The 25,229-nt window shown below is 38.1% G+C and overlaps 5 protein-coding genes across 8 annotated transcripts; 4 read left to right on the plus strand and 1 right to left on the minus strand.

The window, feature by feature from the left end:
- LOC18784131 lies at window positions 1,690–5,125 on the plus strand. The gene is made up of 6 exons (XM_007217664.2): window positions 1,690–2,321; window positions 2,419–2,551; window positions 3,296–3,399; window positions 3,528–3,672; window positions 3,763–3,903; window positions 4,198–5,125. Exons 1-6 carry the CDS (start codon window positions 2,281–2,283, stop codon window positions 4,975–4,977), a joined length of 1,344 nt encoding a protein of 447 aa, XP_007217726.1. The 5' UTR covers window positions 1,690–2,280; the 3' UTR covers window positions 4,978–5,125.
- On the plus strand, window positions 5,203–8,548 carry LOC18784357 (methyltransferase-like protein 22). 2 transcript variants are annotated; one of them, XM_020559215.1, is made up of 9 exons: window positions 5,203–5,611; window positions 5,735–5,842; window positions 6,207–6,280; window positions 6,371–6,473; window positions 6,908–6,958; window positions 7,236–7,389; window positions 7,597–7,735; window positions 8,037–8,142; window positions 8,256–8,548. In XM_020559215.1, the coding sequence occupies exons 1-9, from the start codon at window positions 5,464–5,466 to the stop codon at window positions 8,405–8,407; spliced, it is 1,035 nt and encodes a 344-aa protein (XP_020414804.1). In that variant the 5' UTR covers window positions 5,203–5,463; the 3' UTR covers window positions 8,408–8,548. The 2 variants fall into 2 exon arrangements, with proteins under 2 accessions (XP_020414804.1, XP_007217772.2); XM_007217710.2 differs by having other exon boundaries at window positions 8,262–8,548.
- LOC18784399 lies at window positions 8,374–13,225 on the plus strand. 2 transcript variants are annotated; one of them, XM_020559214.1, is made up of 5 exons: window positions 8,374–8,426; window positions 9,638–10,695; window positions 10,793–10,968; window positions 11,281–11,501; window positions 12,234–13,225. In XM_020559214.1, exons 2-5 carry the CDS (start codon window positions 9,651–9,653, stop codon window positions 13,036–13,038), a joined length of 2,247 nt encoding a protein of 748 aa, XP_020414803.1. In that variant the 5' UTR covers window positions 8,374–8,426; window positions 9,638–9,650; the 3' UTR covers window positions 13,039–13,225. The 2 variants fall into 2 exon arrangements, with proteins under 2 accessions (XP_020414803.1, XP_020414802.1); XM_020559213.1 differs by lacking the exon at window positions 8,374–8,426 and adding an exon at window positions 9,078–9,496.
- LOC18782016 (ras-related protein RHN1) lies at window positions 14,322–17,713 on the minus strand. 2 transcript variants are annotated; one of them, XM_020561005.1, is made up of 7 exons: window positions 17,404–17,713; window positions 16,657–16,734; window positions 16,390–16,557; window positions 15,946–15,994; window positions 15,357–15,430; window positions 15,066–15,159; window positions 14,322–14,672 (listed from the first exon to the last, which is right to left on the minus strand). In XM_020561005.1, exons 2-7 carry the CDS (start codon window positions 16,717–16,719, stop codon window positions 14,572–14,574), a joined length of 549 nt encoding a protein of 182 aa, XP_020416594.1. In that variant the 5' UTR covers window positions 16,720–16,734; window positions 17,404–17,713; the 3' UTR covers window positions 14,322–14,571. The 2 variants fall into 2 exon arrangements, with proteins under 2 accessions (XP_020416594.1, XP_007215984.1); XM_007215922.2 differs by having other exon boundaries at window positions 17,408–17,712.
- Window positions 21,705–23,528, plus strand: LOC18782711. Its single transcript, XM_020558925.1, has 3 exons — window positions 21,705–22,492; window positions 22,633–22,701; window positions 23,197–23,528. Exons 1-3 carry the CDS (start codon window positions 21,923–21,925, stop codon window positions 23,197–23,199), a joined length of 642 nt encoding a protein of 213 aa, XP_020414514.1. The 5' UTR covers window positions 21,705–21,922; the 3' UTR covers window positions 23,200–23,528.

Consider the following 25,229-nt stretch of genomic DNA (forward strand, 5'->3'; position numbering starts at 1 on the left):
GGACTCGCTTTCGCTTCCATCACGCAACATCCTGGTAGTGACAAATGGATGCTTAAGAAGGACGCAGACTATATGGCCAAAGCTTATATAATATACAATGGAATTTTGCTTTCTTTTATTCTTAGTTTGAAAATAATGAAAAGCAAATGTGGGAGGGAAAGGTGGTTTTGGGTAAGTCTTTGATTTTATTTTCTTGTAGTTTAAAATATGTTTTAATTCCATTAGGTTTCCTTTGTTAATTTTATGTTTCCTAGTTGAGTTAGGGTTTGGTGCCCTACATAAAGGGCCTATTTAATTAGAATTGTATTTTTCAGCTTTTTTTCCGTATTAGTAATTGAAATTTTGAGCGTATACTCGATATAAAGGATTTCGGTTTATCATTTTATTGGATTTAACGTCTATCAATTTTTTTATTCATGCTTTCCGCTGATACGCATGAGATACAAAATTATAAGGTACGTAATGAACAAATACTTGTAAAACATCAACAAACCACATATAGTGCTCAAAGTTGAATATATATTTTTTTTTTCTATTTGTGCAACAATGGTTTACATATTTAAGATTGTTCCATTATTGCTCCATTCTATAGTGAGCCAGTCGTGGTTCGAACTTCAAAGTAACTTTTTTCTTTTTCTTTTCCTGCACATAATTCGGTGGAATTTTAGTATGGTTCTCTTTTGGGTGACTAAAGATGCTCTTGAAGAGGCAAACTTTAACTTGTACATAGCACAATGGTCAACCACACTATTCCAATTGTGGTGAATAACTATCTTATTGTGCAAAAGACACCCACAAGTTAGTTTTATCTGAGCAATGACAATATTTAGCTTCTCCTATATTCTAATTTAAAGGAGAAATACTTACTTTCCTACTTCGGTTTCACTGTCTTTCTCTTTCAATCTCTCTCTTTATGTTACCAATCACATGAGATAGAAGGAAAGATCCGTTATACCGGAGCAACAAAATTCTAAAAGAAAAGGACAATGACACCGAAACAAGGAAGTTCCTCTCCAACTGGAGGGTAAGTGAGTGAACTTACCCCTTTCACCAAAAACCAGAAAAACCGCCAACTTGAGTTTTGAGGTTTAGGTATATCTGTCCATACATGGTGCCTTGATTAGGTGTTAAACCTTATTATTTGGCTGCTGCATACCTTTTAATATGTGCCAGATATACTTGAAGAATTCCTTGCAGGCCCGTTAAGCCAGGGACAGCTAATTACGGGCTGCTACCCATTTTTGTCTTCTTATCTCATAAATTTAGGAACATATTTAACCTAATCAAGTTGATTGCCTGCCTCTTTCCCCAAATCTGGTCTTTACCCTAAAACTAATTTTAATTTTTGTATAATTAAGTTAACAATAATTATTTGTTAACTTAATTAAGAAGGATTAATAGTAAAAAAGAAATCGAAGAAAATATATTTAATAAAAAAATTTGGGACCAAATCTATCCCGTAATAAAACGCTAAATTCTCGACGCTTTGGTTGCCTGCGATTGGATTTACATTTACCGCCCGCTTCAAAACCCTAACCAATAGGCCCAAACAAAAAGAGAAAAAATTTAAACTTATATTCCAAAAATACCCTTCATATGTTAGTTATCCTCAACACGCAAACCAGGTAATTTTCGCTCTTTTAGTAGCGACTTTCGTAAAAAGAGCGCGATAATTATATTTTTAGCGGGAGGCTCGCAGAGACAGAGACGGAGACGGAGACAGAGACAGACACAGAGAGAGAGGCCACGTGGCAAAAACCCACGTTCTTTATTTTTTCTCAGAGCTTCAATCTGGCAGTATATATAGGTTGTTCATTGACCCTTCGTCTCCTTCTCCGTTGAGGTTGTTCATAGGAAAGATATATACATACACATATATATAAATATTATATATGTGTGTGTATAGCAGCTCTGTTTCTTGGTTATTGAGCTCTGTTCTTCGTGGTGCTTCCAAATTAGAGGCTTTGTTGCTACCCAATTGCCCAACAATTTGAACCCAATTTGCTGAAAACCCCATTGTTTCTCTGTTTCTTGCTTCAAGTGATTGTCTTTCTTTCAATCCCAAATATACCCATTTGCTTTCCTTCTGGGTTTTCTTGAATTTGATTCTTGGCGTGACTTGATGAGTTGAGCCCCAAGTTTTCAATCTCTCAGTCATTCTTTCCTTGTTGTTGCATTCTTAGAAAACCCATTGCATTGCATTAAAGCTTGGTTTCAAACCGGTTTTCATCTTTCTCTATTTACCAGCTTTGTGCATCTCCAGAGTCCTCAGAGAACAAGATGTTGAGGGGATTCAGAAAGCCAAAATTTTTCACCAAATGGTTTGGCACAAACGCAACTCGAATTTTTATTTTTATTTTTAAAAAATTCATTGCTTTTTGTTTCTTGTGTTTCTAAATTTGGGTCTGTTTGATGCAGCAAATCTGATATAAAGATCACGAAGTTGAGGTTTGAGACGATAAAGAAGAAGAGGAGCGCGGTGCAGAAGTATTTGAAGAATGATATTGCTGATCTTCTGAGGAGTGGCCTCGGCATCAATGCCTATGGCAGGGTATGTTTCTGGTCAATCTCGTTCTTGGGTTTTGGTTAATCTCGTCCTGTTGATCTTTGTTTATTTTATTTTCTTTTTGTTGCTTTTTATGGTCTTGTGTGGCCTGAAAAATAGGCTTTTTTTCATGCTCTGCCTCAAGACTTTTTCTGTTGTCCCTTTTGTTTTTCTTTACAAATAGATGATTTTCTGTTTGCTTGCATTTTGTGCATAATTTCGGTAATGGCGGCATGTTATTGTTGCTTCCATCTGATGCATCATCCATTCAGAGAGATTATCAACTGGTTGTGGGGCCCTGTTTTGTTGTCACCACCACCATGGCTTGCCCTCACACGTTTCATCCATGCATGAAATGTACCCTCATGCTGGTCATGCATTTTATGCCCTCTTTTTACTCATAAAATCTTTCTATGTGGGGAGGGGTGGCATGATCTGTTTTGCATGATGAATATGCGTGGGGCATGTGAAACAAATAATTTTGGCCAATTGAAATGGTAAAATCACCTATATGTATTTATGTGCCTTGTCTTTTGTACTTGTTTTTATCTTTTATCTTTTGTACTCTTCCTTTGATCTTCTTTCTTGAATGTGTTATGCTAGCAAATAATGGGTTGCTCTCATTGTAACATAGCAGATGATCCATGATTTACATTTTGCATGAATACTTGTAGCAGTTGTTCACTCACAAAGCGTCCAAATCATTATATCTTAGTCAATGCCTAACTCTTCATTATTTTTGTGAATCAGGCTGAGGGGCTTCTGGTTGAGCAAAATATGTCTGCCTGCTATGAATTAACTGAGAACTTTATTGGATGTATCTCAAATAATCTCTCTCTCATGCAAAACCAGAGGTACTTGTGGCTTCCGAAATAATATTCTTTGCTTTCACTGGCAGAGTTAACTGTCAATGCCATACATGTCTCTGATCATAAGTTTGATAGACTTTTCCACCTTCTCTTATCTGTTTTTTGTTTTGTAGCGAATGTCCTGAGGAATGCAGGGAAGCTGTTCCATCTTTGATGTACGCTGCAGCACGATTTGCTGATTTGCCAGAACTGCGTGACCTCAGAAATATGTTTACTGAAAGATATGGAAATTCCCTTGAACCTTTTGTGAATAAAGAGGTAATAATTCACAACTTGTTACTTGCTCTTTTAAGTTCATAGTTAAATTATACTCAGAAAATGCATACTCACTTAATCTTTTGTGTTTAGCTTGTGGAGAGGTTGAAGGCGAAGCCTCCTACAAAGGAGATGAAGATTCAGTTATTGCATGACGTAGCACAAGAGTTCTCAATTGAATGGGATTCAAAGGCTTTGGAACAGAAACTGTATACTCCATCTCCACTTGACCAAGTAAGTCTACCTATATATCATTGTTACAAAATTATTTGTACTGGAAAGAATCAAATGGAAATATCATGATCTGGCCCATAATATCAAGCTTATGTATTCACAGTATACGTCACCTCAAATCGTTATCTCAGCCCCCTGCCTTTGGCGATTTAACCTTTGAGAAAAGATGTTGAAGAGTGGACTTTTGTACCTTCCAAATTTTCTTAGATGCCAAACATTTCCGTCTATCCTGTTTTTCTGTTCCCGCAATATGTATATTCTAATGCTTCTTATGGTCTCTTCTCTTTTTCGCAGGGACAGTGCAGATATGGGTCTCCAGGCAACAGTGATGATGATATGCAGAAATCACATAAAAGTAGGGATAATTCTTTTCCAAAGAGAAAAAACCAGGATGCTGGGGACGTATTGAGCCACAGAACAAAGTATACTGCATCAGTAGGAAGTGAAGATGAAACGACAGATGTGTCCCAAGACGCACCAAAGTATTGTTCGAGTTCAGTAGGAAGTACATCAGGGGATGAAGCGGATAACAAGATGCCCTTCTACTCCAAATTTGCTCCACCGCCTTACTACAAACCAAAACCTGAAAGAAAGGAAAGCAGCTTTGAGGAACCCACAAAGTTAAACAGCCATGTTGAAACAGATCACCATAATGATGTTTCAGTTGGCGAAGATGATCCAAAACCAAGATCAGTTAGGAGGAAAAACTTGAAACCACCACCCGGTCGTGAGAATCTTGACAGGAATGATCCAAGGGATGAAGAAGAGAGGGTACTGGATGGGCTTTTGATGCATTACAGTAAGAAACAGGCACCCTATGAATCGAGACAGATGAAGGGCAATCCAAGTCAAGTAGACAATGATGCTGGTGAATCTGCGAACAGAAGCAGAAGATCTCAGCGAGATGCTCCATCAGCCAGAGCATCATCTCTTCCACCAGAGCCAACATCTCCAATTGAGGCACCGAAAAGGCACGACAGAACCAATTCCTTGCAACCAGATGCACATGTGCACCCGAAACTACCGGAGTATGATGAACTGGCAGCTCGAATTGCAGCGCTTAGAGGAATATAGAAGAAGACAGCAGCATTAGAAGTGTATCTTTGTAAAAAAAAAATTACGTTGTGCATGTCCATTATCATCTTCTCTACCTTCTATAGGAAATATTATTAGTTTGTTCCAGTTTGATATCTCTATCAATATTCATTCATTAGTTTACTAATCATATTTCATTGTAAAAATCAAAAAATTGAATTGGATATATTGATTTAGTAATCAACTTGGTTCCTCCAAAAAAAAAAAAAAAAAAAAAGGTTAAAAAAATTCCAAATGCGGTAAGTGATGGTATTTAAGTATTTTTAGACCAAAAAAAGTTAAAAAAGAAGGTATCAACTTGATTTCTCAGTTTGCTTATGAATTTTCCAGATGCGCTAGCTGCCCATTCAGTTTTCTTTGCTTGCAAACGCACAACGCAGCGTTTTGACACAGAATTGGGATTAGCTTCTAAGAGGAACATTGCAATTAGGGTTAGCGTTTGGTTTATTAGTAAGATTGGTGTCAATGGAGAAAGGGTCTTTGGAGACGATGGGGCAAATGAACTGCGGAGATTCACAGGAGGAAGAGCAGGTGATGAGTGAAGTACACTTGGGCTGCCCATCTGGTTTCTCTGGACCCCACATTTCCCGCTTCACCTTCTCCATCCCGACTGGTTCTGAATTCAATCTCCCCTAACTTCTGCTCTGTTTCAATTTTGCCCTTTTGTTTTTAGGTTTTATTCAATTAAAAAAGAAGAAGAAATATTTAAGCCTCTAACACAATTACTTACTCATAGAACTTGAGCCCAGAAGATACAATGGGACTTCCCAAGTTGAACCTGCTTCCACAAATCAAATGATTAGCTTGGACGAGGATGGTGATCTTCTTCTCCCTAGACGCAACAGTAAGTTGCCATTTGCCACTCACACATGCTGCTTTTGTTTTTATTTTGACAACTTTTTTTTGCTTCCATTTATGATCTTAAAGACCTCAACCCAATTTCTCAATGAGCATGTTGGGATTGTTTGTTTGGGTTACTCCTTCAGATAGACTTGATTAGTTGTACATTAGAATGGGCATGTGCATTTGTGCTTGCTGGTTGATTTGTTTTGAATTTTATCCCTTAACCAAAACCAGCAATTCTTACACAATAAAGACCATATTTTGTTTTTTCCGATAATTTTTTTTATCAAGATAAGAAGAATGTAATTCATTTTTGAAGATCATTTGGGGGTTTTTGTTGTTTTTTTCTCCACAAAAATGTGCAGAATTATCTACTCAGAGTTCTAGCGTGAGCATCCAGCATAATATCACATCATCAATTCCAAGCGTCGGTTTGCAAGTAAATTTTGTGATGTTGGTTTTTAATTTTAGCTTTTAAGTTTGGTTTATTTGCAATGTATCCCTAGCTAATCTCATCTTGCCCCCGCAGGTGTGGAGGGCAGAACTTCTATTATCCGATTTTTTGCTGCATAAGATGTTTACATCATCTGAACTTGATGGAACTGTCGCATTAGAACTTGGTGCTGGTACAGGTACAATAATCATTAGTACTGTCTTTATTTTAACTGATTATATTGTATCTGTCCTGGAATTCGCTCCTTATAGTTAATTATTGATTCATTAACATTCATTCTAAATTAACTCGATGCTTATTTGTGCATTCTAGAGATGATATATACCTCAAATTTTGGATAGCTGAACTACACCATAGGAATTTAAAAATGTGAAAATTCAAATGCAATTAGAAGAATATGAAGAAAAGCTACGTGATTTTTCGAGAACTGTAGTTTGGGGGAGGAAAACACTCTAATGTTAGAAATCTGACCATGATTGTTTCTGAAAATACCACCAAACAGTTTTGGGAACCAATGCTACAAGTTCATTATCCATTCAAGATTTTACGACCATCATTTGAGACATCACTATATGTTCATTGACAGGAATTTGAATTCATTATCTTTACCAGGGTTGGTGGGTGTATTACTTGCACGTGTTGCTAAAACAATCTTTATAACAGGTACAGTGACCTTGCACTTACTGAATATTGTTTCATGTCCCTTTGTTCTTTGAAAGTTTTTCTAATTGTATTTTTCAAACAAGGGTTAGAAGAAATGTCTTTTTAACGGGTGCTGGATCATTTCAGTGTATGTTACTAGGTTTTTGGAATCAAAGTTGATCTTTCAATGAATTATATGATTTTTACTAATGAGTTCCGTGAATAGTTATGTTGGATTTACTTATTTGAGTCATACAACTCAAACTTGTGATTAATATAAGGTTGCCTTCTGTGCCAGACCATGGGAATGAGGTCCTTGACAACTGTGCTAAGAATGTCGACCTCAATTCTGAACTGTTCAGTCATCGAGCTACAGTTCATGTACGTGAACTTGATTGGATGAAACCCTGGCCCCCAAGAATGACCCTAGAAGAATCCTCCCTGGGTAAAAGGTGAAAATTATGTATCAACTTTGATTGCTTATAGAAACTAGCAGAATAACAACATATTCATTTTGGATAATTCCTTATCATGTTGGCTAGTGCATTCCCTTTGCTGGGTTTATTCTAAATCATGTAGCTTAACTGTTAACACTATTTTTTTATATCCTAACATCATTTATTGGCAAACATAAATCAGTTTTTAATGATGTTGCCCAGGTATTCTTGGACCTTTTCAGAAGTCGAAGCAGCCCAGGAAGCTTCTTTGCTTGTAGCTGCGGATGTAATCTACAGTGATGATCTAACAGATGCGTTTTTCAGCACTTTACAGAGATTAATGTCTTCGGGTTCAGAAAAGGTATGTAGAAACCAAAATCTTAGAATTTCCGGGGATGGAGAATTGAAGTATCATGGGTGACAGAATTCCGAGAATTTGTCATGTTTGCCCTTTTTCTTTGCCTTTAATATATCAAAAGTTTAGGATTTGAAGCAACCATTACATGGGTACATAAAGTGAGCTTGATCATGATTAGAATAGGTGTCAATGAGGGTGATGACTACATTCCCATGTTTTCGACAGCCCCTCATCTTTTTCAGAAACTCCTTTTCATCCCTAATATGTTGATCAAGTAAATGGCAGTTAGCTTTTTGTTTCTCAGGTGTTGTACTTAGCATTGGAAAAACGCTACAACTTCAGTGTTGATGATCTCAATGTTGTTGCAAATGGTTACTCGCATTTCCGAAGTTTTTTGCGGTTAGAGGGGGGTAAGCTTGTTCGTGTATCAAGATGCACCCATACATATTATGAGCTTGTTACTTCATTTTTTCTTATTTTTTTTGCTTTATCTTTACGGCTTATACTTGGTTTTCAATGGAAGATGCAGATTCTGAAGCCCTTGAATGTGGTTCAATGCCTTGCTTTGTGGGAAAATGCATAGACATTACACAGATTCCTCAGTATGTGAGGGAGTATGATAGAGGAACTGATGTTGAGCTTTGGCAGATTGAGTATAACAAAACAAAATTATAATCACTGAGACTGGATTCATGTAAGCCTTCTTCTTGTAAAGTCCATCCATATAGTCACCAAAGGTTGCTAGTTAATTGTTTTCACCTTTTTCGTAATAGGGGCTTTTAGAAATAAGCTAAAGTTCCTATTTGTTTATAAAAACTAGGGCTGGGCATATATGGACCTGAAAACTGGCCAAACCGAACCGGTTGGCCTGCTTTGGCTTTGGCAATCTAGACCGAGTCCAACCTTAACAAAAACATAACCGGTGAGTGCATGATCAACATTTTGGAGTGTCAATAACAGGTTCGTAAGAAAAGTCTCATCCACCAACGACTGATAATAGAGGGAGGGAGGGGGATTCATATTGATTTGGCCTTGTGCCAAGTCAATGACGTGAAGAAAAAGAAACCAAAACACTTGAAATTGAAACACCAGATGCAAACTAGTGCTCAAACTCAAATAACTTCCTTTTTTTCTCCTACCAAAAAAAAATATATATATATATATAAAAAAAAAATTTTCTAAAGTAGGGATCTAGTACCTTCATGCCGTAAATAATATTTCTTCTGTTGAAGAAAAAGTTAGTAGGGATGTCGTCAATTCCTAACATGTTTGTAAATGTCGAGTGCCAAACAAGTAAAAAAGTTATTCAAACTGATTGATATTTGGTTCGAATTTGTTCAAAATTACACTTCTTTTAATGTAGAACATTTAACCAAATGGTTGATTTAGCTTAGGTTAGGGTTAATTTTATTTTTTTATTGCTGCACTAACTTGTGAGCTTGACCTTCTTAACCTCTCTTAATTTTGTTTAATCAACTGGTAATCTGAAAAACCCCCATCCCCAAAAATCCGAACTCCAATCCCAACACCCCTTGTCCCTTCCTCTCTTTGGATTCTTTCCCTCACACCACATCACTCCAAAATACCAAAATAAAAAATAAAAAAATGGGAATAAAATAAACAATTAACAAGCACTGAACGACGCCGTTTCTATTGTCCTGAGAACCGAATCCCCCACACTGTCCCCTTCCGCTTTTTTCTCATTATTCTTTCCCAATCCAACGCAGAAAGAACACGACAGACAGACACAGCACAGCCTCGAAAGTAAAAGCTCCAAGCTTCTTCTTCAACTTAACCCAAAAAAGCTTCTTCTTCAACCCTTCACACACACACACTCTCTCTCTCTCTCTCTCTAAATCTCCATCTCTCATCTTCGTTCTTACACGCCCAATTTTGCGTTTTCAGCTGAATAGCGAACATGGGCTGCACCCAGTCGAAGATCGAGAACGAAGAAGCAGTGTCCCGATGCAAAGAGCGGAAGCAGTTCATGAAGGAATCGGTGACGTCTCGCAACGCCTTCGCGGCGGCCCACTCCTCCTACGCCATCTACCTCAAGAACACCGGCGCCGCCTTAAGCGACTACGCCCAGGGCGAAATCGTGGCCCCCCACCCGGCCCATATCCCGGCCCACCAGCCCAATTTAGCCTCCGTCGCAGCCGCAGCCGCCATCGGTGTCCCCGCCCCGCCACCTTTCGTCGACAACCTCCCCCCTCCGCCTCCGCCACTCCCCAAATTCTCCACCTCTCCTCTCCAACGAGCCGCCAGCATGCCGGAGATCAAACCCGACCTGCCCAAGCCACGGACCAAGTCCAAGCCCAAGCCCATCATCGAGGGGGACGAGGACGAGGACGATGAGGTGATTGAGAGTAGCGAGAGCTTGAGGCGGAGGAGTAGGAGCAGCCGGAGCAAGAAAGGGGTTGTGGAGAACGGTGATCACAATTTGGATGGTCCGCCGCCGGTGCCTTCTCCGTCTCCGTCGGTTTCGGTGGAGAGCAGGACGGTACCGCCGCTGCCGCAGCACCGCGACACGCCTTACGACTACTTTTTCTCAGTGGAGGACATGCCGGCCCCGACGCTGGCCGACGCCGAGGAGATTGAGCCGAAGTTGTACGATGAGAGGCCAAAGATAGTGGAGAATGAGGAAGAAGAGGAGGCGTTCGAAGAAAGGCCGGAGGGAGTGGAGAAGTATGAAGAGGAGGAGGTGGAGGTGGAGAGAAGCGCGAAAGTGGAGGAGGTGGTGGTGGCGCCGCAGCTGCCGGTGGTGGATGAGGTGGGCGGTGGGTCCGTCGGGAAGAGCTTGAAGAAGGCCAAGGCCCCGGTGCCAAAAGGGAGTGTGAATTTGTTGCAGATATTTGCAGAGCTTGATGACCATTTTCTCAAGGCTTCAGAGAGTGCCCATGATGTTTCCAAGATGTTGGAGGCCACCAGGCTCCACTATCACTCGAATTTTGCTGATAATCGAGGTAATCAATCACCTTTCTGTGGTTCTGTTGTTGGGTTTTGTTATGTTTGAGTGGTTTTCTGATGTTTGGTTTGCAATTACTGTGATTACATTTGCAGGGCATATAGATCACTCTGCTAGAGTGATGCGTGTTATTACATGGAATCGTTCTTTTAGAGGAATTCCAAATGTCGATGATGGCAAGGATGACTTCGACTCCGATGAGCATGAAACTCATGCTACAGTCTTGGATAAGTTGCTGGCATGGGAGAAAAAGCTATATGACGAAGTCAAGGTACAACAAAACTTAAATCAGTTTCGTTTTGCTATCACTGTGATAGAGAAACCGTGTGAGAAATAGATAGAGAGGTTGCGCATTCAAGTCTCAAAGGTTCTAAGTCTTAAAGGTTCTAACTATTTAGGGCTCCACTGATATCAATATTCTGGTTTAATTACTACATTGTTCCACACAATTTCATGAAAATGTCTTTGTTGTTTTTGCTCTTGCTGTAGTGTGGTCCTTTGAACTCTACTACTGCTCCGCAATGATATCAGTATTCATTACTTGTGCACTCAATCTAATTTAGGATTGACTATTGTTGGATAGGCAGGTGAGCTTATGAAATTTGAGTACCAAAAGAAGGTTGCCTCGCTGAACAGGCTTAAGAAACGGGGTAATTCTGAAGCATCGGAGAAAGCAAAAGCAGCCGTAAGTCATCTACATACAAGATACATTGTTGACATGCAGTCTATGGATTCAACAGTATCAGAGATAAACTCTTTACGAGACGGACGGTTGTACCCAAAACTTGTTCAGCTTGTCGAGGGGTGAGTTTTCATTTGATAACATACAACAAGATTCTATTGGTTCATATTGTGGGTTGATTAAGGATTTGTAGGTGGTTTAATGGGTGGGGACAATGAGTCATAGGATGAAATTGCAAATAATGAGTTCAAACACCTCATCTGCATATTGCAAGGAGGTGTTTCTGGCAGAAGGTTCAGTAGGTTTTGCAGAAAATAGGGTGCCTTATAATTAAATTTTGAAAACAAAAATGAAGAAAAGAACACTAGCATCTTTTCATACATATATATATTGATGGAGAGCATTTCCTTTCATTGTATGAGTGGATGGTGCTACCCTTCTCTATGAAGACCTAAAAAAAAGTACCTTGTTTATTCACATCTTGAACTAGAGAGTTGTACACTAATCAATTAAAATTGATTCATATTTCCTGTGTTGGAGACTATTCAACATAAGATTTCCTTTCCTCCTATCTTATGAGTTGATGGTGCTACCCTTCTTTATGAAGACCTATAAAATATTATCTTGTTTGTTCATATCTATATGGAAACCTATATATGGTGTCCTAATGTTTTGTAGATTTTAGATTTTAGTGCTCCAGTTTATTTATCTTTTGGTTAGTCAACTTAAAGGGACACTGCCCGGCTAGGCTCTTGGTAGTTGTGGACTTTACCACTGAACTGTTCTTGTAGGATTTTGCATCTATCTTCAAACGTACAATTTGAAACCACTAATAAATGATTAACGGACTGCAGGATGGCTACTATGTGGGAAATCATGCGAATTCACCATGAGACCCAATCAAAGAGGGTAACAGCCCTCAGGTCTTTTGACGTCTCCCATTGTCCCAAGCAAACAAGTCAGCACCATCATGAGCGCACAATCCAGCTGCTTGGTGTTGTGCAAGGGTGGCATTCTGAGATTGGGAAGCTTGTGGCTTATCAAAAGGTGTACATCAAGGCCCTCAACAATTGGTTAAAACTCAATCTAATCCCTATTGAGAGCAGCTTGAAGGAGAAAGTTTCTTCCCCACCAAGAATTCAACGACCCCCCATTCAGGGACTCCTCCTTGCGTGGCAGGATCATCTAGAGAAACTTCCAGATGATGTCGCAAGAACTGCTATACATAACTTTGGTGCTGTAATAAGTACTATAGTGACTCTCCAAGAGGATGAAATTAAAATGAAGGACAAATGTGAAGAAACCCGGAAAGAGCTTGCCCGCAAGACAAGACATTTTGAAGACTGGTGCAATAAAAATATGCACAAGACCATTCCGGACGAAATAGATCCAGACGGGCCAGAAGGCCACACTCGAAATGATGTGGTTGCAGAAAAGCAGTTTGCTGTGGAAATAGTGAAGAAGAGGTTAGAAGAGGAGGAGGAAGCCTATGAACGGCTATGCATTCAGGTGAGAGAGAAGTCGATAGCAAGTATTAAATCTCGCTTACCGGAACTGTTTAGGGCATTGTCGGATTTTGCTTCTTCGTGTTCAGAAATGTACAGAAGCTTGAGGCCTAGATCACCTCATAGTCCAAGTCAGAGCTCAGCAAGAGAGTAAGTTTGTATGTATAATTTGCCCATTTGTTTTTTGTTTTCATTTTAATAATTTTTGTCCTGATTCTAGTGTCAATTTGTATCTATCGGTAACTTATAGGATTTTGCAATTTTCATATGGGACAAGCCCTGAAAATCATATACGTGAAGTTGATTTCAATATATTGAGGAAGGACCATTTTTTTGTATTCCTTTAACAATTTAGAAACGTTTTCCTTTTTCTAATTTTTAAGCTTTTAATCAATGCAATCATGGCTGCTTCTATCTCTATGGCTGCACTCAGCTGCACATGTCGTTTTGTTAATTTTGTAGAAGGTTGAAATTGTAATTAAGGTTTTTTTAAAATAAAAATTTCTGAAAAATAAAATAAAGCCACTCCTTTAGATTTGTTTTTTCCACCGCATTTATGTACTTTACAGAAAGAAATAGGAGTAATGGAGAATCATGGAAGCAGGACTATATACCTTTCTTCCCTCCAAAGAAAGAATCCAGTGGTCTAAAATAGTCCAGTACATCAAAACTGCAAAGAGGTCAAGTTGGCACATAGCTTTAACATATTGGTCATTGGAGGGCATGAGATCCGAGTACGTTACATGACTAGGAACGAGCGAGATTGATACATGTTTGTATACAACCGAAGTACGTTACCTGACTAGGAACGAGTGAGATTGATACATGTTTGTATACAACCGGTATCCCTTAATTACATAGCTTTTTGTTTTGAAAAGAAGTTGGCAACCTAGATCTTTTAGATAAAAGGGATGGATGGTTACAAAACACACACAAGATGAAGAAAAAGAAAGAGGAATAAGCCATTTACAGATGAGCAGATCCATCCAACCTAACATGTATGGTGGAACCAACTTCTACTTCAAGCATTGGATCTTCTATCTCAGATAAGAATAATGTTAAGTAATGTAATAGATGGGCTAAGACTTTAGATCAAGCTTAGTCAATTTCCACATCTTGCCTCGTGCTTGCGCAAGCTTTTCTGGTGTTGTGTTAGTTTAAATAACCTCCAAATAGGAAGAAGAACAACTCTATAACAATAAAGAGGTAGTTAGGGGCCAATTTGGCAAACATTTTGTTTTTGCTTTTTTTGTTTGTCTTGTGTTAATTTTATCTATTTCTCTCATTTAATTATAGCGGACCATTTTATCTTCGTAAATACGGTATCAAAGAAATAAATCATGAGGTCATATGCTGAATAAATTTATTAATTTCTATTTGTTGTATCATATGTGTTTTGTTGGTGAGGGCTCTATTTCCAATTTATGCTTCATATGGTTTCTTTGAACATAAGTCACATAAGATGATCAAAGGCAGCATGGATATTCATATTCTGCAGAGCTTATACGAATTTACAGATGTTACAAGTTTGTTCTTAAACTTTTGAAAACTTTTAGGCAAGTACTTCTTTGATTTCCTGTGAGCAATTGTTGAGACTCCCTCTCAACACTTTGAAGAAAACAACCCCTGAATCAATAAGAGGCAAAATGGGATCTTTCAAGAAACAGACTGCCGCAGTGCATGGTCGTCACCCCAAGCAACAAAATGACTTTCTTCTTCTGTCTCGTGTTTCGTTGATTAGATTCACTCCGGGAGGCTTTGAGGGGCAAGCTCTTGCTAATCTCTTTGCTGCATAGGTGGAAAGGAACATGATGTGTAAGCATTGCACATCCGAAATTCTAAACACTGAACTCTGAATGTTAGAACGAAAAATCGAAAACAGAAGACCTTCAAGTTATTACTGTCATTGTACCTGGAGGATGCGACCAAACAAATTAAATTTTCTGAATGCCAACAATTCTACATGGTCCTAAGTCATTATGATTGATACAACTCTACGCGAACAAGTCTGGACTCATGCCGGTTTTTTATTTGCTGCAATTCAACTTGCATAGAATTTGGATTACAAAAACAATGTCTAATGTTTGAAACAGTAAATTTCCCTTGTGATGACCCTGCTATCCTTAGGCAATGTTGTAACCGAACCAGATTTTATCTTCAGATAATAATTCTGAAAGTTACCTATTTCATGGAATAGCTCATTGATATTCTGTGCAGTTTTGGCTGATGTTTCCAAGAAAAACATCCCGTTGTCTTGAGCAAATTGCTCCCCTTCCTGCAATCCAATTACAAGAAAAATAAAACACAAAACCTTTAATTTAAATACAAGTTCCAAACTAACAAACATCAAAACGTTATTGTGCATCCAGATCTGATAGTCAATATGACTGCAAATACGTTCATCTTACTACACACTCATGCAGATGGAAAGAAGGAGCGAAAGGGAAATTGTGGAGAAGCTGTTGCAAATACCTCATTCTCGACCTCTCTTTTCGCCTCCAAGTCGCACTTATTTGCCACCAACGCCATCACTAAGCTTAAATTCCCTGGAAAGGGTGATAAACAATGCATCATGTTTCATTTCAAGAACAAAAATCATTCCAGAATAAGCACAGTGAAAATACCAATTATTTTTCAAAAACTGAAAAATCATCCCAAAACACACTTACTACTTTAATATATAACATAGGGTCCACAGACATGTGCAAGAAAAGGGCTAAACCAGGCTGTTTCAAATTGTACTAGCCAGAGAAAAGCAATCAAAATTTGTGACAGCAGAGGGTAGGCAAAAAAGACGTATCAGGGCCTGCCACAGATTGAAGATACAAATAATACAATTTTAAACCAGAAAAGGTGACAAACAGCCTGAAAATTTTAGATGAGAATTGGAACTAAGGAGGAGATCGCAAGAGCAAGGTTGGTTTGTTTAACTCTTTCTACTTTACATACGTATAGGGCAACCGTGTGAGTAAATTGGTATCTTGGTTTTCCATATTTAAAACTGAGTTTAGAAAGGAAAAACATGGTAAGAACACAACTTTTTCAATTTCTATGGTCTCACCTTGCCTTTGCAATTCTTGAACCCATTTTTTGGCTCGAGTGAACGTATCCTGAGGCCAGTGCACATTCTAATCAGTGAACCAGATATAATTGCAATATAATATAACTGAGTATTGAATTGAAAATACCTGCCATCACCTTCAAATCTTCAAATCAGAATTTACAGCATACAACTTACAATCATATTCAAGTTTGGAAAACCTAAATTTACTTAATTTTATATACCTTTGGAATCTGGATTAAAAAAAGGTGAAGCTAGTTTACTATACTCGAACAGCAAATAGGCAACTTAAGGGAGCTAAATCCGATATACGTACATCATAAGTCACAGTCATCAGCTGTTGCATACATTACACAAGCACATATACTCTTTTAAAATTTAAAGAAAGAGAGGGTGGAATTCATTAGAATGAATGAACAAAACATAAGTTTGGTTCATAGGTACCGTGCTTGAGATGTCATACACGACTACAGCGGCTGCTGCACCACGATAGTACATAGGAGCTAAGCTATGATACCGTTCTTGTCCTGCTGTGTCCCATATATCAAACTTCACAGTGGCTTCACTTAACGACAGTATCTGAGTGAAAAAAGCTGCTCCTATTGTTGGTTCCTGCATGAAAACAAGCACCAAGATCCTCAGTTGTGAAATTTCACATAAATAAGAAAAAAGGAAAGATTTTATCGAAAATACAAAGAGGTCAACAAAAACCTGGTGATCAAAAAACTGGCCTTTGACAAATCTTAATACCAAGCTGGTTTTTCCAGTTCCCATGTCCCCTAGAAGCACCTGAATAAGAATCATTCAAGAAATTTAGAAATGAGCTGTCTTTATGGGACAATTCAACTAACTACAAATGAAAATTGTCATTGTACTACATTCTCGTAACTTGTAAGCACTGCTCTCATCAAGGAAGTAATGCAACAAAAACCAAAAGGTTCTCCTAATATGCTATTAATTCAACCTGAGAGTCTATGCTTCTCAAAATACAGGTAAGAGATCAGCTCCTACAGAAACTACTGGACAGTCTAGAGTAAGAATGGCACACCTACAAATGCCGGTGTATGCTGATATAAATCTGCTGTTTGAATTGCCACACTGCTTTGTACTTATTTCTTTTTCTTTTTTTGGGGTGCAAATCATGAATTGGGGCATTTCAAAATGGTGGAGCCTCAAATCAGCACTTCTGTGGGGTTTAATTTTTCCAGCATGCAGTTGAAAAAAAGAAAATGGATATCTACAATTTACATCAAATTTTGAATTCTAGGCAATACACACAATAAGGTTCTTCTCTTAAGCAATTGGAATTAGAGAAGTCGATGGATTATAGCACCAACCTATAGTAGCAAATGTGCTAAAAGAGTTATTGCACAGATTATTAAGGGATTGAAAAGAATAAATAAAATTAAACAGAATACTCAAAGTAATGAATTGGAAATAAGAAAGGGTAAGACATACCCACCAGTTTGGCTTGTATGATCTTGTTGCCAGGCCTGGCCATTGGACCACCTTGATCAAAATTGTCCGAGGTTGAAGGAAAGAGAGAGCTTTACAGAGAGAGAGAGAGAGAGAAGTTGCTGTTGTCAAAGAGACATAAAAGTTGTATGTGAATTTTCATAGAAAATTAATAGATGGAACTGGAAATTGCACAAAGAAAAGAAAACACTCAATCCCCAGCAGTGGACTGGTAGTTCTGTAATCTGTTGACTGGTAGTTTTGTTGCACTTCTCCAATCTCAATGAAGAAAGCTTTGAAAAAAAATGAAGAGAGCATTCCTTGTCGGCCCATGTGTCTTTGCTTTAGAGAAAGACTTTTATGCAATGGGGATAGTAATTTTGTTATTTTCGGTCAATAATACAATAATTGTGAGATAACAAATTTGACATTGTGTTATTGGTCGGGATAACACTTTCAAGTAACGAATATAGTACTCTTTGCTATACCCAACCAATGACATAATGATATATAAAATAACTTTTTTACGTGCTATTATGTTATTGGCTAGGTTAGAAATAAATTTTTCTGCTTCACAAGGGCCTTATTAATTATATGAGTCCATTGGATATTATGGGACCTACTGAGTACTAACTGGGTGCTGCATAGATTGGAGATATTGTATATGAATGAATTTCTCTGCATTGTACCCAAAATTCATGTGCTGGTCGAAGTTATATTTTATTTCTCTTATGCTATCAAAATCATGCAGTCTGAAAAAACAAAAAGAAAATTTATGGATGAATAGAAAACAAAAAATTATTATTTCTTGATCTTAACACTTAAATAGAAAAAGAAAAAGAAAAAGAAAAAAAAAAGAGAATATTTAAAAAACAGAGAGAGAAATGCCGAATACTACATAAGCCAAGGTCAACTTGCAGAGGGTGTTCATTTTGTTTCACTTCTGGATGGGGGTCTAGGGAGGGAAGGATAGAAGAATTAAATTTTCTTCTTGGAGCAACGCTTCACTACAATAAGAATCAAGCCCAAAATGTAGTCTATTTTGTTGTTATTTTTTGAGCACAAGGAGTCACCAACTAGTTCTTAGTCTATTAGATCGTGTCACATTCGTTCGTGCTATTTAATAATGTGTTGAACTTAATTTGATGAATTGAATTTAGATAGCTAATAAAAGTTATTTTATATCACTCTCGGACAGTGAATAGATCGATTTATCCAATTTTTGAAGGAATGGATCATTATATCTTAGTGTTTGATCTTTATATGATAAAATTCCAAAATAACACACAAAAGAATTAATCCACTTCGAGCAACGCTTCACCACCAACTTAATTATTAGAGAGGGTCTTGGTAACGAAATTTATAATAGAATTTTTGGCCTTTCCTTGGTGGTGTTTTCATTGGTTTTCTTGTACTTGAAGTAGAAGTTGAATACTTTTGCCCTTGTCACTTTGTTGCTCTCGTCAAGAAAAAGGTTGTTTGTTATTTCACACTTTGTTTTTTCCTGGGTGGCTTACAACAAATAATGAAAAGATACCAACTCCTGCTTCCATCATCTCTTCCAAATTGATGTTCCAACTTCCAATATCTTCTTGTCATTTTTCCCCACACTTCTTTTCTTCTCTCTTTTTTTTTTTTTTGTTTTTTTTTCTCTCTTCAATATATTTCTTATTAAATATCTTTCAGGTTTCAGCAATGATCGTAGTAAGAGATTAGTTTGTTTTCATTCTGAATCTCGCATGAACTCTAACAATTGTTTCCATTAATTTGAGTTCTTCTATATCTTTCATCTTTCCCCTTTTTGTGTTTTATGTATTTATTTAAAGTTTTTTTATTTAAACTCCACACTTTTCTTTGTTCATTCCAATACTTAAATCATTAAGCTCTTAAGTTTTATTATTGTGTAAAAAGATAAAAAAGGTCATCGAACTTAATACGTAACCTTATAGTACATCTATACACACACCCCACCCACCACTCTTCATATTAAGTTTAAGAAAAACACAAACTCCTCTACACCCTATTGCTTGAGAAAGTGCTAGCGGATGTGGAGTGATATTTTATTCCTGAAAACATGGCCTAGGGAAGACAACAAAACTAGACTTAATTTATCTCCATAGACAACTAGAACCTATGTACTTGATAGAAACAGAATTTCAAGGCAGTGACAATAAGTAACCAAGCATTTAGTTTGAGTTCATATATTAAGTTGTTTTCTTCATCAAGTGCCAAGACTATGAACAACAAGAACCCAACTGCTCCTAGCAAAAGAAACCAAAAGAAAGGACCTGCAAAGATAAACTGATATGACCAATTCAAGGGCCAAAACTTGTAATTGCCAACATGCTGAAGTTCTAATTGTCAACATTCTCAATGGGGCTAGCTAAATCAGTCTTCTGCTGTACATGGATTACAGCAGCAGACTAGGGAAGAGTTAGGAACAAAACTATTTCACTCCTACTAGCAGAGAAATCGAAATCAGCATAAGTCTCATGCACCAATTGTTGTAGTACAGGCAAAACCCTGATGCCTTGGAACATCAAATTTAGGGATTTTAGTGAACAACACAACAAACATATGAACAACTGGATCAAACTGTAAAAATTTGCATAACTTCTCAGCCATACACGCTCAAAATTCAGCCAAATCAATAAAACTAAATTCACACAACCAATCATTTATTCATCCATGGTAAGGAGCAAGATAGCTGGGTGTGAGGTTGATGTGTTTTTTATTTTATTTTTTTCTATTGGGTGTGTATTTATGGATAGTTTGGAAAGATAGTGGGGTTTTCTTAGAAATTGTGAAAATTTGAATTAGAAGTTGGGTGAACAAAGAGAATTGCGGGAGTTTTTTTTTTTTTTTTTTTTTTTGTCAACCATGAATTAGATTCCAAGCCAAAAGGCAACTGCAAGGAAATACACAGAAAACAGAAATTGAGACAAACTACAGAAGCTCTTACATCTGAATCGCTACAATCCAGCAAAAGAAGGAAAGCTCCTACTCTATAAACAAAAATTAAGGAGGACCTGGAAGACCATCAGACACCAAAACATGTATGAGAGACAGCAGTGGTTGAGTAACCCAGCTTTCCTGCTCCACTGCTCGGCAACCTATCGTTGCAGCCTCATGAGCTGCTCGATTTGAACTCCTTTGAACCCAACACCAAAAAACACTTCTGAACTGATCAGCTCTACGCTAGATAACCTCAATAGAAGGCCTGATAGTCCAGGCACGGTTCCTTATATCCCCCTTGATCCCGTCCACAAGGGTCTTTGATTCAGATTCCACGTAGACATCACTATAGCCAAGATTGGCCTCAAACTCCAGCCCCATGACAGCTGCTTAAGCCTCCACCTCAAGAGCAGAGTGACCCACTCGTGATGCAGCCAAGCCTCCTAGAAACTCCCCAACTGAATTACGAATCACCACTCCAACACCAGCTTTTCTACCATTGCTTTGCCAACTCCCATCAATATTAACTTTAACAAAACCCATTGGCGGCGGCTCCCACGAGCAGACCTCACCAATTAAAAGGGAACGACTCGTCACACTATTTGCATTACCTTGCCACACTTTCTAAAATTCCACCTTTGCCTTACCTGCTGTTTCAACCACTTTGCATGGATCAATTCTATAACCTTCCATGATAGCTTTGCATCTGGTCTTCCAGATTTCCCAAAGAAAGAAACTTAGCATAGTAAGAATTTTGAGGTTGGGAAAGTGGCTTTGGCGTGGAGGTTGACAAGGTGGTGAGTTGTTGACAGAAAGAAATAGAGGAGAGAAGAGTGGTGGCAACTGGGATAGGCGGGGATGGTGGTGTCTTGTTTATTTTGTTAGTTTTTAGGTTTATTTGGGTTTTGTTTTGAGGAGATTTGAGTATATTTAACTCAATTTTTGGTTATATTTGAAAATTTTTATAAAAACTGACATTTATCAAAGTAGGAGGCAAATTTTAGATTTTATTTATTTATAAAAACTCGTTTTTAGAGTGTGATAAGACTTTCATTACGACAAGGTGACTCTCAAACTGAATCCACTTCAAATCAATGGAGCAAATCTCACTTAACCAAATTGAACCATGAACCCTATTCCAATCAATAGAGCAAACCCAGCTCTCGCTCATATATGTTGTTCTATTGTAACAACGAGGTTCAAAACACACTTTTTTTAACATTTACTTGAACTAAAAATTGCTTAATATCCTCCATAATATTATTCCCGACCGTTACCCAACTTTTTTTTTTTCTTTTGAATTAGGCTGCTAATCCTTTTTCAAACAAAACACAAACAAAAGGTACCTTGTAGCACTCATAATGATAAAAGGAACGTTTGAAAATTACATCATGTCCGATATGAAAATAACTAGGAAATAGGAACTTGGAAGCAACAACTCTACCCCACAGGAGTTTCCCCACATCCAAACAAAACCCCTCAAAAGTGCATCCAAACAAAACCCAAAAATACTCTAAACACCTACCCCTCTCCCGACCCAACTTCACACGCACAACAAAACCCCCCCATGGCAACCCCCAACTCACAACCACCACCACCACCTCAATACATCCCATTACTCTCCGACCAAAACTACGTCGTTTCACCAGCATCACTTCCTCACTCCCACCTCCCACGACGACGTCGTACAATCTGCCTCGGCATCACTCTCCTATTAGTCCTAGCAGCCGCCAGCTGCTCCGCTTTCCTCTTCTGGCCGTCCGATCCCTCCCTCAAGATCGTACGGCTGCGGCTTAACAGAGTCCAAGTCCACACGCGGCCGCACGTGGCCATCGACGTGTCCATGTTAGTGACGATTAAGGTCCGAAACGGCGACGTTTACAGAATGGACTACGACGCGCTGGAGGTGGCGGTTGGGTACAGAGGGAGGAGTCTGGGGCACGTGACGTTCCAGCGGGGTCACGTGCGGGCGTTTGGTTCGTCCTACATGGAAGCGGAGGTGGAATTCAATGGGGTCGGGGTGTTCTCTGACGTGGTGCTCCTGCTCGAGGACTTGGCTAAAGGAAAGGTACCGTTTGATACTGTTACGGAGGTCCACGGGCGGCTGGGCTTCCTGTTCTTTGAGTTCCCTTTGCAGGTACGTAAGCTTAATTAGTTTTGTAGAGTATAATTAATTAAATTAATTAAGGTTTTAAGTTGAGATTGGTTAATGATTTATTGTTAAAGAAAGAAAGACTTGGAAGTAATGTTTGTGATTTTGGTTGGGAAACTTGGCAGGCAAGGGTGTCTTGTGAAGTCATGGTGAACACAGTGAATCAGACAATTTTGCGACATAATTGTTACGAGGTGAGCAAGAGATGCATACGACCTACATCTAATGAGATTTATTCATTAATCGATATGACATGTACATTTCATTTGCCGCATAGTGTGGTACTCAAATACCATATAAAAATGTGATCTAAAATGATCAGAGCTGATTAACATAAACTCGTTACGCTACTTTTTAACTTAAGTAATAGATAAGTTGAGTTAGTGTCACAAAGATCAAACTTCTTTTACTATGTAGGTCAAACAAATTGGGTTAGTTTTATCATGTGATCACTTTGTTAGAGTTAATTATTTAAGTAGCCATTTCCATACTCTCAATTTAGCTTTTATCACACTAAAATAAGTATTTTAAAACTTTTCATAAACTCACAATGGAAATGCGAAAGGCTAATGTAGGAATAATTCCATATTTCATTGACTATGCTACTGATACCATAGATATGTAAAATAATTCTTATATGCAACAGCATTTATAGATTTGGTTTTCTTTGTTTTGTGTTTGCAATGTAGTGATGAAGTTGGGCGCAGAAAGCTAGAAGCTTCAATGGGTCATGGGCTTGGTGTTTGCTCCATGCAATGATTTACACACTGAGAAAACTTGGGGCTCTGTGAAATTCACAAATCGCAACATGCATATATGCCGACTGCATGCCATGTGTGATTATGAAATGGGATATTGTATTGGTGAGGGGAGGGCAATTTGTGTGTGTAAAATAACTGTAGGAAAACAACATTATTCAACCCTTACCAAAATGGGGTGAGATGAGCATTTTGGATATGTAAAACAAGCTTTTTTATTTGCTTTGATTCGTTAGCCATGGAAGGATTGAACTTTATGCTAATTTCTCTCTCCTCCTCAGCAAATGTTGAGTGACTATTCACAAAATCACCACTTTAACTAGTTTGTTGGAGCACTAATCTTATGAAACTTTTGGATTCTAATCTTAGGTCAAATTGGATAGGATAGGATACAAACTTAACATCGTAAGGTGATTGAGCGGTTATCTCTGCACCTAAAGTTTTGTGTTCGAATTTCCTCTCCTTCAATATCGCTTGTATTTAAAATTTAAAAAAGTACTTGCCCAAGCAACCACACAACTATCATATCGGACCCAGCTAATAAAAGAACTTTATTGTCAATTGGGCCTTCCATTTCCCTTTGGTACTTACTCAGTGGCTAGTCCAGTCCAGCATTCCAAAAGACATGTCTTTAATGCTCTGCGCAAAGGGAATCCTTTTGGGTGCTCACTGCTAAGACAGTAAATTCTTGTTCACTGGGTTAAGAATTTCTATTGTTTTCTATTTGAAAAGTCCCAAGTATTGCTGCTCAAGTAAATTATTGTACATAGAGATGCTGGAGTTTCACTGCAAACACAACACACATAATAAATATAGGGATAGGGAAGCCTCAGAAAGTGTTCCCCTCCTGCACTATAAATAGTCCCAGTAGAAATCAGCATGCACTCCTCTATTATAACTTGTTCTGAAAATTAAAGATCAACTTTGAGCTCCTCTTTCCCTCCACATTATGGACCTCAGCTACATCTGTGTGAAAATTGGGTGTGAGAAGATGGTTTCCCTCAATGCATTGGCAATTACTAGAGATCAATCCAAGGTTCATGTGCCAGTTAGGTGGAGAATGTTGTGGAGAAAAATAAAGAAAGAGAAGAAGAGGTTGCTATTTGATTGTTCAACCAGTGCTCAACGAGTCCATGTTCCTTATGATCCTTACACGTATTCGAAGAATTTCGATCAGGGTTTGATGTGGGCAGACCCCGATTTCCTCTCTCGATCTTTCTCAGCTAGGTTTGCTGTTCCATCTAGGGTTTTCCATCAGACTCAGAGTGTAGGCAGCTGATGGGAAAGCAAAACAGAATGGTTGGTTGGTTGGTTAGTGTTTGATTTCTGAGTTCAGCTAGCTTTGCCCTCTCTCTCTCTCTCTCTCTCAAAGTATTTAATTACCGTATTAGCTTCAGAATTAAGTTGTATGAGTTCTGTAGTTTTTCTTGTTCTTGATATATGCCATCTGATTATCTCTCCTTTTCTGCAATTAGTTGTTTTGTTAGAATTAATTAATTTCAGGAATGTATTCATCTTCTTCTTCTTATTCTCTGTCTAGAGTTTCTCTTCTTTCTTCTTTTTTCCTGATCAAGATAAACTACATCAAAAGAAGAAACAATGACAAGTGAAAGCGCACAACATACGAGAAAAACAGAGAAACCATGTCTAAAGTTACATGGCCTGTTTTTTTTTGTGAGTAAAAAGCACATGAAATTGCAAAGTTAACAGCATCTTGAAAAGCAGGATATGTTATTAGTTGGGAATTATTATCCTTTTCCAGTTGAATTATTGAAAAATTTAAAACAAAACTGTGTAGAATTATAATACAGTAGGGTACGTTTCTGTCTGCACGTCAATTGCAAAGCCACAGCTGCTTTTTTGGACTGCTGCTGCTGACAGAATGACTTTTCTTTATAGTCAGGAACCAAACAAACAAAACCATTAAATGCCTTGCTGCTACCAATTGAAAAGTGTGGACCACT

This window comes from Prunus persica, chromosome G3, assembly GCF_000346465.2.
Source record: "Prunus persica cultivar Lovell chromosome G3, Prunus_persica_NCBIv2, whole genome shotgun sequence".
NCBI classification, from domain to species: Eukaryota; Viridiplantae; Streptophyta; class Magnoliopsida; order Rosales; family Rosaceae; genus Prunus; species Prunus persica.